The 14877-nt window shown below is 38.1% G+C and overlaps 1 protein-coding gene across 8 annotated transcripts in view; it reads left to right on the top strand.

Annotated features, from left to right (window-relative positions):
* The window catches only part of PHKA1 (phosphorylase kinase regulatory subunit alpha 1), a 159198-nt gene that overhangs the window by 26978 nt on the left and 117343 nt on the right, over window positions 1-14877 (top strand). For all 8 annotated transcript variants that reach the window (XM_073885813.1, XM_073885810.1, XM_025851300.2 and 5 more), the window contains 2 exons: window positions 9574-9656; window positions 12503-12583. In XM_073885813.1, the coding sequence (XP_073741914.1) occupies window positions 9574-9656; window positions 12503-12583 (164 nt within the window). The remainder of the gene's footprint in view (window positions 1-9573; window positions 9657-12502; window positions 12584-14877) is intronic.

Raw genomic sequence — 14877 nt, 5'->3', positions numbered from 1 at the left:
AAAAAAGATGAAAATTATAAAAGATTTTATAAAAGGACTTGATAAGAAGTTGTTTGAAAAATAAAGAAGATTTAAGAAAAAAAAAAAGAGAGAGAATGTGATCAGGCAGGAGACTAGAACAGAGCCATACACTAGTGATTTAGGGTATATTTTGATCTGTTAGAAGAAACTGTATCTCAAAAGTTTAAAGAGAGAACAACTTATATATATATGCCAAAAATAAGGGTAACTACTATGAAGGGATAAAATATGACTCTAAAAATGAAAAATAAAAAGTTTTTTTTTTAAAAAAAGAGATTGATAAGACGTTGGTTGAAAAAGGGAAAAAGAAAAAAAAACAGTTAACAAAAATTAACTTTGATGAACTAATGAATCATGGTAAAAAAAAAAAAAAAGCCATGAATTCTATGTGCAGTATTCCCCTAGCGCTGGAGTTCTCCCGTTCTCCTTGATCGGTAAACTTGGTCTTGGCTTGCTGGCTGTTCGTGCTGATCTTCTCGGGGAGGGGCCTGTTGCTGTGGTTTCCAAATGTCTTTGCCGGAGGCTGAATTGCCCCGCCCTTGTCGGTCCGGGCTAAGCAAGCTGCTCGGGTTTGATCTCAGGAGCTTTTGTTCCCTGCAAGCTCTCCGTACAGCCTTGGAGGACCAGGGCAAAAATGGTGGCCTCCCAATCTCCACCTGGAGGAGCTGAGAACTCGGGGCCCCGCTCCTCAGTGCGCCCACAGAGAAAAGCAGTCACTCCCTTGTCCCCGGTCTCCAGCCGCTCTCCGTGCTCACCCGGCCTGTGACCGAGCGTTGCTATCTCTGGCACCCGACCCCGTGTGGAGTCTCCAAACCCCGCAGATTCCTGCAGCCTCCCTGGGAAGGAAGGGGAGTCTCCCCAGATCTGCCACCTGTTGGGTCCCTGCTGGAGGAGCAGTGGCCCGACTGGGCCGCGGATCACAGTTTATGGCAACCCCAAGCTGAGAGCCCGCGCCTCAGCTCCGTCTCTGCAGCCGGCTTCCCCGCTCCGATCCCTGGGAGCTCTGGCGCACTCAGGCACCCCTGGTCTTTCTGTGACCCCAAAGGTCCTGAGACCACACTGTCCCGGGAGGATTCCACCCCCTGCTTAGCCACTGCAGTGACGTCCCTCAGCGGAGCCGACTTCTAACAGTTCTGATTTTGTGCTCCGTGGATCTATCACTTGCCAGAAGCGGCCGGCGGAGGCCCCTCCCCCGCCGTCTATCCTCCCGAATATCGCCTTGGATTCACTTCTCCGCACGTCCTACCTTCCAGTAAGTGGTCGCTTCTCTGTTCAGAGAGTTGTTGCTACTCTCCTCTTTGATCTCCTGTTGAGTTCATAGGTGGTAAGAATGGTTTGATCCCTATTCAGCTGAATTCCTGAGACCAGATGAAATCTAGGTCTCCTACTCCTCCGCCATCTTGCTCCCTTGTTTAAATTATATAGAAAATTTAAAAACACAATAGAACAATCAATGAAACCAGGAGCCGGTTCTTTGACTGTATTAATAAAATTGATAAACCTCCAATCAGACTTATTAAAAAGAGAAAGGACCCAAATAAATAAAATCAAATGAGAGAAGAGAAATAACCAACAACACAGAAATACAAACAATTATAAGAGAATATTATGAAAAACTATATGCCAACAAATTGGAGAACCCGGAAGAAATGGATAAATTCCTAGAAACATATAAACTACCGAAAATGAAACAGGAAAAAATAGAAAACTTGAACAGACCAATAACCAGCAAAGAAATTGAATCAATAATCAGAAAACTTCCTACACACAAAAGTCCAGGGCCAGATGATGTCACCAGCGAATTCTACCAAACATTTATAGAAGAGGTGTTGGGGCCCCTGGGTGGCTCAGTTGTTAAGCATCTGCCTTCGGCTCAGGTCATGATCCCAGAGTCCTGGGATTGAGCCCCACATCGGGCTCCCTGCTCAGCAGGAGGCCTCCTTCTTCCTCTGCCTCTGCTGCTCCCCCTGCTTGTGTTCTCTCTCTCTATCTCTATCTCTCTCTCTCTCTGACAAATATATAAATAAAATCTTTAAAAAAATAAAGAAGAGGTGTAACTCTTCTCAAACTATTCCAAAAAACTGAAAGGGAAGGAAAACTTCCAAATTCATTCTGTGAGGCCAGCATTACCCTGATACCAAAACTAGATAAAGACACTACACAAAAGAGACCTGCAGGCTAATATCCCTGATGAACATTGATGCAAAAATTATCCACAAGATACTAGCAAACCAAATCCAACTGTACATTAAAAGAATCACACCACGATCAAGTGAGATTTATTCCTCGGTAACAAGGGTGGTTCAAAATTCTCAAGTCAATCAACATGATACACCACATTAATAAAAGAAAGGATAAGAACCATAAGAACCTTTCATTAGATGCAGAAAAAGCATTTGACAAAGTACAATATCCATTCATGATAAAAAATCCTACACAAGTAGGGTTAGAGGGAACATAATATCATAAAGGCCATATATGAAAAAAACCACAGACAGTATCATCCTTAAGGGGGAAAAACTGAGAGTTTTTCCTCTGTGGTCAGGAACAAGACAGGGATATCTACTCTCACCACTGATATTTAACATAGTACTAGAAGTCCTAGCCATAGAAAGAAAAGGCATCCAAATTGATAAGGAAGAAATAAAATCTTCACCATTTGCAGATGACATGATACTGTATATAGAAAACCCTAGGGCCACCTGGATGGCTCAGTTGGTTAAGTGTCCAACTTGTGGTTTTGGGTCAGGTCATGATCTCATGGGTCATGGGATTGAGCCCCACATCAGGCTCCCCACCCAGCGGGAAGTCTGCTTGAGATTGTCTCCCTCTGCTCCCTCCCCCAACTCTCCCTCTCTCTCTCTGTAAAGTAAATAAATCTTAAAAAAAAAAAACCCTAAAGACTCCACCAAAAAACTGCTAGAACTGATCAGGAATTCAGTAAAGTCACAGGGTATAAAATCAACATACAGCAATCTGTTGCATTTTTATACATCAATAATGAAGCATCAGAAAGAGAAATCAAGGAATTGATCCCATTTACAACTGCACCAAAAACCATAAGATACCTAGGAATAAACCTAACCAAAGAGGTAAAAAACCTGTACTCTGAAAACTATAAAACAGTGACGAAGAAAATTGAAGATGACACAAAGAAATGGAAAAACATTCCATGCTCATGGATTGGAAGAACAAACATTATTAAAATGTCTGTATTATCCAAAGCAATCTGCACATTTCATGCAATCCCTATCAAAATACCAATAGCATTTTTCACAGAGCTAGCACAAACAATTCTAGAATTTGTATGGAACCACAAAGACCCCAAATAGCCAGAACAACCTTGAAAAAGAAAAAAAAAGTTGGAGGCATCACAATTCCAGACTTCAAATTATATTACAAAGTTGTAGTGATCAAAACAGTATGGTACTGGCACAAAAATAGACACATAGATCATGGAACAGAATAGAAAATCCAGAAATGAATCCACAACTATATGGTCAATTAATCTTTGACAGTGGGGGAAAGAATATCCAATGGAAAAAAGTCTCTTCAGCAAATAGTGTTGGGAAAACTGGACAGCAACATGCAGAAGAATGAAACTGGACCACTTTCATACACCATGCACAAAAATAAATTCAAAGTGGATTAGAGAGCTAAATGTGAGAGACAGGAAACCATCAAAATCCTAGACAAGAACACAGGCAGTAACCTTTGTGACATCGACCATAGCAACTTCTTACTAGATGTGTCTCCTGAGACAAGGGAAACAAAAGTAAAAATAAACTATTGAAACTTCAACAAGACAAAAGGCTTCTGCACAGCAAAAATCAACAAAACTGAAAGGCAGCCTAAAAAATAGAAGAAGGTATTTGCAAATGATGTATCTGATAAAGAGTTAGTATCCAAAGTATATAAGGAATTTATAAAGTACAACACCTTAAAAACAAATAACCCAGTTAAGAAATGGGCAGAAGAGGGTGCCTGGGTGGCTCAGTTGGTTAAGCAACTGCCTTCGGCTCAGGTCATGATTCTTGGAGTCCCGGGATCGAGTCCCACATCAGGCTCCCTGCTCAGCAGGGAGTCTGCTTCTCCCTCTGACCCTCTTCCCTCTCGTGCTCTCTATGTCTCATTCTCTCTCTCTCAAATAAATAAATAAAATCTTTAAAAAAAATGGGCAGAAGACACGAATAGACATTTTTCCAAAGAAGACATACAGATGGCCAACAGACACATGAAAGATGCCAAACACCATTCATCATCAGGGAAATACAAATCAAAAGTGTAATGAGATATCAACTCACACCTTTGGGAATGGCTAAAATCAACAACACAAGAAACAACAGGTGTTGGCAAGGATGTGGAGAAAGGGAACCCTCTTGCACTGTTGTTAGGAATGCAAACTGGTGCAGCTATTCCGGAAAACAGCATGGAGGTTTTCCAAAAGTTAAAAAAAAAAAAAAAAGAACTACCATATGATTCAGCAATTGCAATACTAGGTGTTTACCCAAAGGCTACAAAAATACTAATTTGAAGGGATACATGCACCCTGACGTTTATAGCAGCATTATCAACAATAGCCAAATTATGGAAAGAGTACAATGACCAATGAACAGATAAAGAAGATGTGATAAATTAAAAAAAAAAATATATATATATATATATAATGGAATATTACTCAGCCATCAAAAAGAATGAAATCTTGCCATTTGTAATGATGTGGATGGAACTAGAGTGTATTATGCCAAGCGAAATAAGTCAGAGAAGACAAATACCATATGATTTTACTCATATGTGGAATTAAAGAAACAAAACAGATGAACATATGGGAAGGGGAAAAAAAAGAAGGCACTCCTAGGTATATGTGCAAAAGAAATGAAACTGTTCACTCAAAAGCTTGTATATATACATGAATGTTCATTGAAGTATTATTTATAAGAGTCAGAAAGTGGAAACAACCTAAATGTCCATCAACTGATAATTGGATAAATATGATACATTCACACAATGGAATATTTTTTTAGCAACAAAAAGAATGGAAGCACTGATACATTCTACAACACGTATGAACCTTGAAAACATTATAAGTGAAAGAATTCCACATGAAAGGCCACATATTGTATGACTGCACATGTATGAACGTCTGGTAAGGCAAATCTGTGGAGACATAAAGTAGATTAGCGATTGCTTAGATGGAGGGAGAGGGAGAGCAAGTCATGAAAGGAAATGGGGAATGACTGGTAATGGGTATAGTGTTTCTTTTAGGGGTGATGAAAATGTTCTAAAATTGATTGTGGCCATGGTTGCAGAATACTGCATGCTCTAAAAACCACTGAATTATATACTTGAAATGGGTGAATTATATCTCAATTACGTTGTTAAAAATGAAGGAGAGAGGCTTATTGATAGATGAGTACAAGTCAATGTAAGTGAAATAGACCACTGAGTTGGCCTCATTTCTGGAGCTCTGCATGTTTTAGTATGCTTTAAATAGTACTGCCGTCTTTGGCCTTACCTAGCCCTACCTCATTTCATCTCTATGTATCCTCTGTTCTACAAGCAGTGTCTTGGCTCCACAGAGGGGACAGGATGCAGAGGTCTTGAATGTATGGTGTTGCCTCAAGAGACAGGTCCCTCTCCTGCGGTTAACTGGGTTGTTTAATAAGATCATTCAGTAAATCATTATTGAACATCTATTGTTCAGTATTATTTAATACCATTCACAATACTGTGTGAGATACTTTTAGGGACTACAAATATAAATAAGAAATGGTTCTTTCCTTCAAATTTAGGTACAGATTTATTTATAGTACAAAGTAAAAAGTTCATTAGAGCAAGGAAAATAAAATTCTATGAAACAGAAGAGAAGAATAAATGACAGCATCACAGAGGAGATAGAATTTGAACTGGGCCTTGAATGAACAGTTTGGATTTCAAGATGTGGAGAAGGCCATTTAAACAATATCATGAGCAAAGGGACAGATAATAGAAATGTGGCATTTAAATCGTATAGTGATTTGTTAGCTGTGACACAAGTCTGAGAGATGGACAAAACCAGTTTCACACTGTCTGCCTTCTCTCAGTCTCTGCACAAGCACTCTGGCACACAAAGGGGACGAGATAAAGCTGTGAAGCTAATGTCCAATATTATATCTCTCGTCTCTTTTTTCTCTCTCTATCCAAGAGGTTAAGGTCATTACTGCTACAAGAAAGACACATTGCTAATGCTACTGACCTGTGCTGTGGTTTCTGGTTTTGACAGAGCCATGCATCAGGAGGAGTTTGCTGTCTGATGGTATGGATCATACAGTCCTTTTTGGCTCTAAAGTTACAGAGTTCTGTGATCTAAAACATCTGTCAATAGATCAAAGGTGCCTGGGTGGCTCAGATGGTTAGGCGTCTGCCTTCGGCTCAGGTCATGATCCCAGGGTCCTGGGATCAAGTCCCGCATCGGGCTCCCTGCTCCTTGGGAGCCTGCTTCTCCCTCTGCCTCTCTCTCTGTGTCTCTGATGAATAAATAAATAAAATCTTTAAAAAAAAATAAATAAATAAATGCAAAAAAAAATGAAATTATAGGGGCACCTGGGTGGCTCAGTCAGTTAAGAGTCCAACTCTTGGTTTCAGCTCAGGTCATGATCTCGTCCATGGGCTGTGGGGTCGAGCCCTGCATCAGGATCCACGCTCGGTGGGGAGTCTGCTTGAAGATTCTCTCCCTCTACCCCTCCCCCCACTCTCACACACTCTCTCTCTAAAATGAATAAATAAATCTTTTTAAAAATGAAATTATAGAAGTACCAGAAACATTCATGGGATAAAGCTTCTTAATTAAAGAGTCTGAGAATAAAGTAAGATAAAAACAGAGAGGGAGGCAAACCAGAAGAGACTATAGGGAACAAACTGAGGGTTGCTGGAGGGGAGTTGGGTGGGAGAATGGGATAATGGGATGATAGGCATTAAGGAAGACATGTGATATAATGAGCATTGGCACTGGATGTTATATGTAACTGATGAATCACTAAATTCTACCTCTGAAACTAATAATACACTGTGTGTTAATTAACTTGAATTTAAATAAAATCTTAAGAAAAATAAAGTTTCCAAGAAGAAAAATATACTGTAGGCAAATCAAAGTTCAAACAAACTAGGAAAAATACTTGCAACACATATGATGAGTAAAAGGATAATTTCCTTAATATTCATCAATATGTCAGTAGCTCAAAGACCAGCAATTCCATGGAAATTGGCAAAGGACACAACCAAAGAGTTCATAGGAAAAGAAATGTGGATGGCTATAAACATATAAAAAGACTCACAACCTTACCCACAATTAAAAGAACTACAAATTAAGCTACAAAGAGATTTTATTTCTCCTTCATTACAGTGGCAAAGATCAAAGATTTTTTTTAAGGCCTGTGTTGACAAGGGTATAGGGAACAGGCAGGCAGGGCTGACTGGTATGTAAACTGTAGAACTTCTTTGCAGAGTAACTTGGTGAAGATTATCAATGTTTAATGTACACATGGTGAAGTATTTAGGGAGAAGTGTACTGATATTTGCAACTTACTTTGAAATGTATCAAAAAAGATGTATTGATGGATGGATACATATGTGGTAGAAAAATATAGTAAAATGTTAATGCTTGAATCCAAATGATATGCATACAGATGTCCACTGTAAGATTCTGTCATTTTTTCTGTTTGTTTGAAAATGTTCACAATACAGTGTTGGGAAAAAATAATATGCATAAATCTGTGACTCAGCAATTCTTCTAAGAATTTACCTTGATATACTGGTACATGTGCACAAAGATATATAAATATATCATTCATGTATATATCATATATATATTCATGTGTATCATATATATCATATATGTATTCATATATATATATGTATTCATTACAGCATTGGTTATAATGATGAAGCATTAGGTACAACCTAAATGTTTTCAATAGGGAAATGGTTATATGATTAGCCATTTAGTGAAATGCCATGTTGCCATTAAAAAAAATAAGGCAGATCTCTTTAAAATTGTCTCCAAGATGTATATGAAAAAAGCAAGATACAATATAGTATACTACTCTTTGATACTTTTTATATATGCATAATATTTCTCTGAAAGGATACAGAAGAAACTGGTAAGACTGGTTTCTTTTTTTATGTAACAGAATTTTTATTAAATATTACATAATTAAATAATCATTTTAATGTTAAATAATGTGAGGGGATCACTTCACATATCACACAAACTTTACAAAATGTGAAAATACAGACTCCTGCCTCCCTGGAAATCTTACCATTTGGAATACCTCATGTAGCACTCCAATCTTTCAACATATAAATGGCTCTCTTTTTTCAAGTCTATCAAAGTATAATTTACATACAGTAAAATCCAGCCATTTTAAAATGTACATTTCAGTGAGTTTTTACAAATGTATAATTAAACCTCTTGTGTCTTGTGCTGTTAATTTTAGCCATTCTGACTTCTTTCAGAGAGATTTGGCAGGTGGGGAATGATGTGATTCAGGGTGGGAGAAAGACTCACTGTATGCCTGTTGGTATTTCTTTTTTTTTTTTAAATATTTGGTGTGTTGCCTTTTTTTTTAAGATTGATTTATTTATTTGAGAGAGAGAGAGCATGAGAGGGGGGAGGGTCAGAGGGAGAAGCAGACTCCCTGCCGAGCAGGGAGCCTGATGCGGGACTCAATCCCGGGACTCCAGGATCATGACCTGAGCCGAAGGCAGTCGCCTAACCAACTGAGCCACCCAGGCGCCCCCCTGTTGGTATTTCCTTATAGGGGTTGGGGGCACAGGAGAGGGGAGAGGAGTTTGTTTTGTTTTGTTTGAGAGGAGTTAATTTTTAAAGAAAAATGTATCATACTATACATACTGGGAAGCAGTATAGCATCTTGGTTAGGAACTCAGTCTCTGAAGTGAAACAGATGATAGTTGGGTCTGGTTTCACTATTTATAGTTAAATGGTCTTAGGCAAATATTTAATCTCTCTAAGCCTCATGGAGAAAATAGAGGTACGCACTTCTTAGGGCTGATGTAAAAATTAAATGGATAATTCATGCAAAACACTCCATTTGTAAGCTATAACTATCTTTGTGTAGTTTACATTTAGAATAATTAACATTTTTTACTCCAAAAAGTATAGTTTTAAGTTTTCCTTAAAATCATAATCTTTTGCTACTTCTTACTTAGTATTTAGACTCTCTCCAACTCTTTTTTGAAATAGCTGTCTTTCTTCTTCCAGATACCTTAAGGCACATTGTAAATTAATTACCTATAGAATTAGGAGTCTGAGACTTTCTATGGACACCTACAAATAACAGTTAAAATTCCTCCATGTTATAATATGCTGGTATCTCACATAGTCGAAGACTAGCCTAGGTCTGATTTGTGGTTTTGCTTTTCTGGTTTAGGAATCAAAGTGTCTCTCATTGTTCCATTACTTAGGAGTAATGGGATCAGTTAGTTACTGTGGCTGCCTATAAAGCCTATAGTGATAATTGACCAGCTCTATATCTTTATTCTCTTTTTCCTCAGGACTTCATATCATCCACAGTCTAGATGAAGTCAATTTCATACAGAACCTTGTGTTTTACATTGAAGCTGCATATAAAACTGCTGTAAGTACTCATTTGGGAATTGATTTTAAACATATGTTTCTAAAAATACTGAACAACCCCCTCCTTCTCCTAATGCTGCCCCTCATAGTGAACCAATCTATAAAACTTCTGACAGAAATTGCCTTCAGCCTCTTTCTTTGCTAAGCTCCATCATCCTCTCTTTGCCTTCTCTCCAAAGGAGTTACAGAGACAAAAGGGTCAAGATGCTGTGCTTCCACTCCTGTCAAATTCTGTAATATCTCATGTCATGTATTTGGGAATCTGGAGCTAAATTGTCTTATTTTAGTGGTCTGTGGTCTTGAACTGGAGCAAGATGGCTAGGGAGTATAATGTGTAAGTTAGCTACTTAGACATAAAATTTAGTCATATGTTTAATATTATCTGTAGACATTGATTCAGTGCTTACTATACAAAAAATAGTTCCTTTTTCTCACAACTACCATATGAGGTAGGTTTATATTAAATCATAATATATTTAACATCTCCTCTCTCAGGGATCACTGTTCTTCATTGCATAATGTTCACTGTATTGAAAATGGCTGTGTCATAAATAGTCCAGTCTTTTTAGTCATCTAATTGTTTAATTTGTTTGGTTGTTTTTCACTGGTTTAGATGGGAGCATAAACCTGTGACCTGTCACTCCATATTTGCCAAAAGGATAAGTTTAACATAGACATATTTGATGCAAGCAGACCTTATTTGTTGACTGATCATTTTTGCCTTCTGATACCGTAGGCCTGCTAAGGTCCAGGGTACAGGTCAGGGTTCTCTGGCCTCTCCATTGCAGCCAGGGGTTGCAGCAGCAGAATTAATGATATGTGCCTTCTCATACTCTAATCTTGCTGCACAAATTAGGGTAGAGCTGGGTTTGGGGACAAGTGAGGCTAGCCATGGGATAAATATGGCTTACCTTCCAGAAGCTTCACTTTAACTCAGAGATTTGATATAAAAAGTAATTTAAGGTAAATACAGAAACAAACATAGGGGTGTGTGTGTGTGTGTATGTGTATGCACACATGCATGTGTACACATGGATATTTGCAAATTCTGTTCAATGAGAGGGCCTGGAAGCAATGACACCACAGTGACAATGAGCCAGTGCCTAGGTCTTGGATTGTAACTATTCGTAATAAAAAAAAAAACACACAACAGGCTTCCTTGTTGAAGTGGTTGTTTCTAGGGCTGGGGGCAGGAAAATACAAGATGAAACTACAGTATCTTGTGACAGAAAGTGAGGACATGTTCAAAAAGAATGGGGCATGTCCAAAGGGTGCAGGAGCCAACCTGGAAGAACTCCCAATGGCTAAAGCTGGAACAATTTGAGCAATGAAACAAGTAACGATAATATTTTATTATAACCCAGAGAATAACCTAAATATCTATAAGTTCATACTGATATAAACAAATGAATAAATGAATGAGGGAGAAAGGACAGCTCTTCCTTAGAGAAGAATTGCAATTAAGAATTGCAATTAATGACTGTAGAGGTAATGAAGGAACTAAAAAAAATCACCATTGAAGCACCATTGTAATAATGGTTGCAGACAAGATTCACCAATGGATGCTAAATTAGTGGGTAGAGGTTTGAGGAGATACAGGATATTTGCACAGTTGTAAAGTATCTTTCTAGAGATAGTTATTAATCATACGGGGGAAAATAGTAGCAGTAGACTGGAGAAACCCTGCAGACACCACCTTAACCACGTGATGAAGGTTAACATCACCATAATAGGACATATCAACATCGTGTACTCCCTAATATGATGCAGTGAGAAGGACACAGCATAACATCTGTAGAAATCTTGACCAAAAAAATGCACAATCTTAATCTAATGAAGGGAAGACATCAGGTGAACCTAAATTGAGAGAAATCTATAAAATTCCTGACCACTGATCTGAAAGTGTCAAGGTCATGAGAGGCAAGACTTGAGAAACTTTAACTGATTGGAAGAGACTAAGGAGGCATGACAAATGCAGCATGGTATTCTGGATTGGATCCTGGAACATAAAATGGTTATTAGTGGACAAACTGGTGAAATCCTAACAAAGTCCATAATCTGGTTACTAGTATTGTACTAATGTTAATTTCTTAGCTTTGACGAGTGTACTGTGGTTATGTCAGGAGTTAACATTAGGGCAAGTTGAGTGAAAGGTATATGGGAACTCACTGTAGTATTTCTCTAACTTCTCTGTAAGTTGAAAGTTATTTCAAATAAAACAGTTCTTAAAAAGTAATTTTAAGTGTTATATTATCAAGGGGCCATATACAGCTATGTTTAAGAATTTACACTTTGGACTGAGAGTACTTGGACTCTGATCCTAGCTCTGTCACTTACTAGCTGTGTGGCCTTGGGTGAGTCACTTAGCCTCTCTCTGCACCTTAGTTTCATCATCTCTAAGATATAAGGATTAAGGAAGATAGTAGTATAAAGTGCATAGGTTAGTGTATGGTACATTGTCAATGCCAATAGAGAGTAAAATTAGAATAGATACTTAAGATAAAACACTGGGGTGCTGTTTAGGCTCCATCTTCTAGACCCCCTGAGTATCTGCCTTGATAAAAAATTTTGAGAAGCATTTCTCTACATGGACTGAGTTATAGTTATTAGGCCTGATCAGCTGTTGAGGAGTCTTCCAACTTCTTAGAGGTCCCAGGAGAATTTGAAGCTACTAGGAAAAGAGCTACAGGGGCAACCCAACTCATTGGCATCTCCTTAATAGGTGTTCTGGGTACACATATGTATGGCAAATTAGCTACTATGTGTGCCTTTTATTGAAGAGTTGTGTGTCTAGTAAGCGTTTAGTAGTAATGACTTGCTAATGGTATGCTGGTTTTTTTATGCTAGGACTTCGGGATATGGGAACGTGGAGACAAGACCAACCAAGGGATCTCAGAATTGAATGCCAGTTCAGTTGGAATGGCAAAGGTAATTTTCCTTGCTTTTTTTGTACCAAGTGTGGGGTAAGGAAATACACCTTTATCATAGATAAAGGCTTAATGTGAATTTGGATCATCACCAAATTGTTCTTTTAAGACACAGGCAAAATTCGGATTCTCCCATAGAACTATGGACGTGTAGGTAAAGATTTATTTCATTAGCTCCAGATTTGTATATCCAACTGCTTTTGTAGCATATCTCTACTTACCTATACCACAGAGACCTCAGAGAGCATATTTTTTTAAAGATTTATTCGTTTATTTGAGAGAGACAGAGAAGTGAGCAAATGTGCACATGAGGGCCAGGCAGAGGGAGAAGGAGAGAGAGAATCTCCAGCAGACTACCCACTGAGTACAGAGCCCAACACAGGGCTCGATCCCACGACCCCAAGATCATGACCTGAGCTGAAATCAGGAGTCAGACACCTAACCAGCTGAGCCACCCAGGCACCCCAGAGAACATATCTTCAACTAAACTCATCTTCTCTACCATTACAAAAATAAAAAGAGGCCTTCCCCTTCCATACACCAGTTGACAAAACTTGATTGTCAAGAGAACCATCTGTCAATCCTGCACCCCCCTCACTCTCCTGCATCCCACATAGCATCATCATCGTCATTACTACCTTTCCACTTGACTCCATCTTTTCCTTCCCATTGCTACTGCCTGAATTTCAGCTCTTATCTTTGGAGACAGCAAGAAGTCATAAAATAGAATAGCAGGAATAAGATCAAACATATCCGTTATAATGATAACTATGCATGACCTAATTGAAGTTTCCCCACCAAAAGACACAGATTGATTTTAAAAGGATAATAATACACCCTGTGTTTATTGCAGCATTATTTACAATAGCCAGGATATGGAAGCAACCTAAGTATCCATCTATAGATAAATGGATAAAGAAGATGTGATACACACACACACACACACACACACACACACACACACACACACACACAATGCATTACCCAACCATAGAAAAGAATGAAATCTTGCCATTCATGACAACGTGGATGGATGTAGAGGGTATTATAGTAAGTGAAATAAACCAGACAAAGACATATAGCATATGATTTTACTTATATGTGGAATCTAAAAAACCAAAACAATAAGAGCAACCTAAATTTCCAACAATTGTTAAATGGTTAAATAAATTAGAAAGAATCCTAACCAAATTTCATATGAAACATGATCTCAACTATAGACAGATTTACATAAAGAAAACTAATAGGAAACATGCCAAAAATATTAGCATTATTTTGGGTGATTTTTTTGCCCTCTCTATACTTTTTTATGTTTTCAAATATTCTATAACAAGTATGTCATATTTTATAATCAGAAAAGCAGGAAATTAATAAGCAAATTCTATTTTTTTTTTAAATCTTCTGCCTTGGTGACTAGTAACTTTCATCTTTAAGTCAATCATAGTATCTTTTTAGGGTATTCACTTCCCTATGGAAATTCAGTGATGTGCCAATACCTAATGGCTGTTGCATTTTAATATCTTACATCCACACAACTTCTAGCATATCTTATGTGCTGGTATCACACTTGCAGCTACCCTACCAAAAGAGTGGTTTACTATAAATTCATCTGTGCCTTGTTCAAATTATTTTTAAAGTGTGATGCTTGGCTTGATAATGCTATAACTTTATCTATGCTGTATCTTTTTTTAAATGCATTTTTAAAGAATTCAGCCACTGGAGATAAAAATAATAAAAAAATTTTAAAAATAAAATGTATTTTTATTGAGGTGTAATAGGCATATAATGTTGTGTAAATTTGGAGTGTACAACATGTTGATTTGACACATTTTTTTGCAATATGATTACCGCCAAAGTGTTAGGTAACACCTCTATCACATCATACAATTATCATTTTTTTGTGATAGGAATGATTAATATTTGGTCTCTTAGCAACTTAGAAGTTTATAATACACTATTATTGTCCATAATCACTGTGCTATGCATTAGGTCTCCAGAACTTATTTATCTACTGGTTGCAAGTTTGTACCTTTTTAAAAAAAGAATTATTTATTTTAGAGAGAGAGAGAGAGACAGAAAGGGAGCAAATGGGGGGGAGGGGCAGAGGGAGAGAGTCTTCAAGCAGACTCCCTGCTGAGCATGGAGCCCCATGTGGGGCTCAGTCCCACCACCTGTGAGATCATGACCTGAGCTGAAACCAAGAGTTGGGCGCTTAACCAACTGAGCCACCCAGGAGCCCCACAAGTTTGTACCTCTAAACAACATCTCCTCAATTCCTCCATCCCCCAGCCCTTG

The sequence above is a fragment of the Callorhinus ursinus genome, unplaced genomic scaffold (genome assembly GCF_003265705.2).
Source record: "Callorhinus ursinus isolate GAN/ISIS: 27379988/994484 unplaced genomic scaffold, GSC_fseal_2.0 scaffold66, whole genome shotgun sequence".
Taxonomy (NCBI): Eukaryota; Metazoa; Chordata; class Mammalia; order Carnivora; family Otariidae; genus Callorhinus; species Callorhinus ursinus.
Note: the sequence above shows the minus strand (reverse complement) of the source record. Positions and strands in the feature narration are given on the sequence as shown.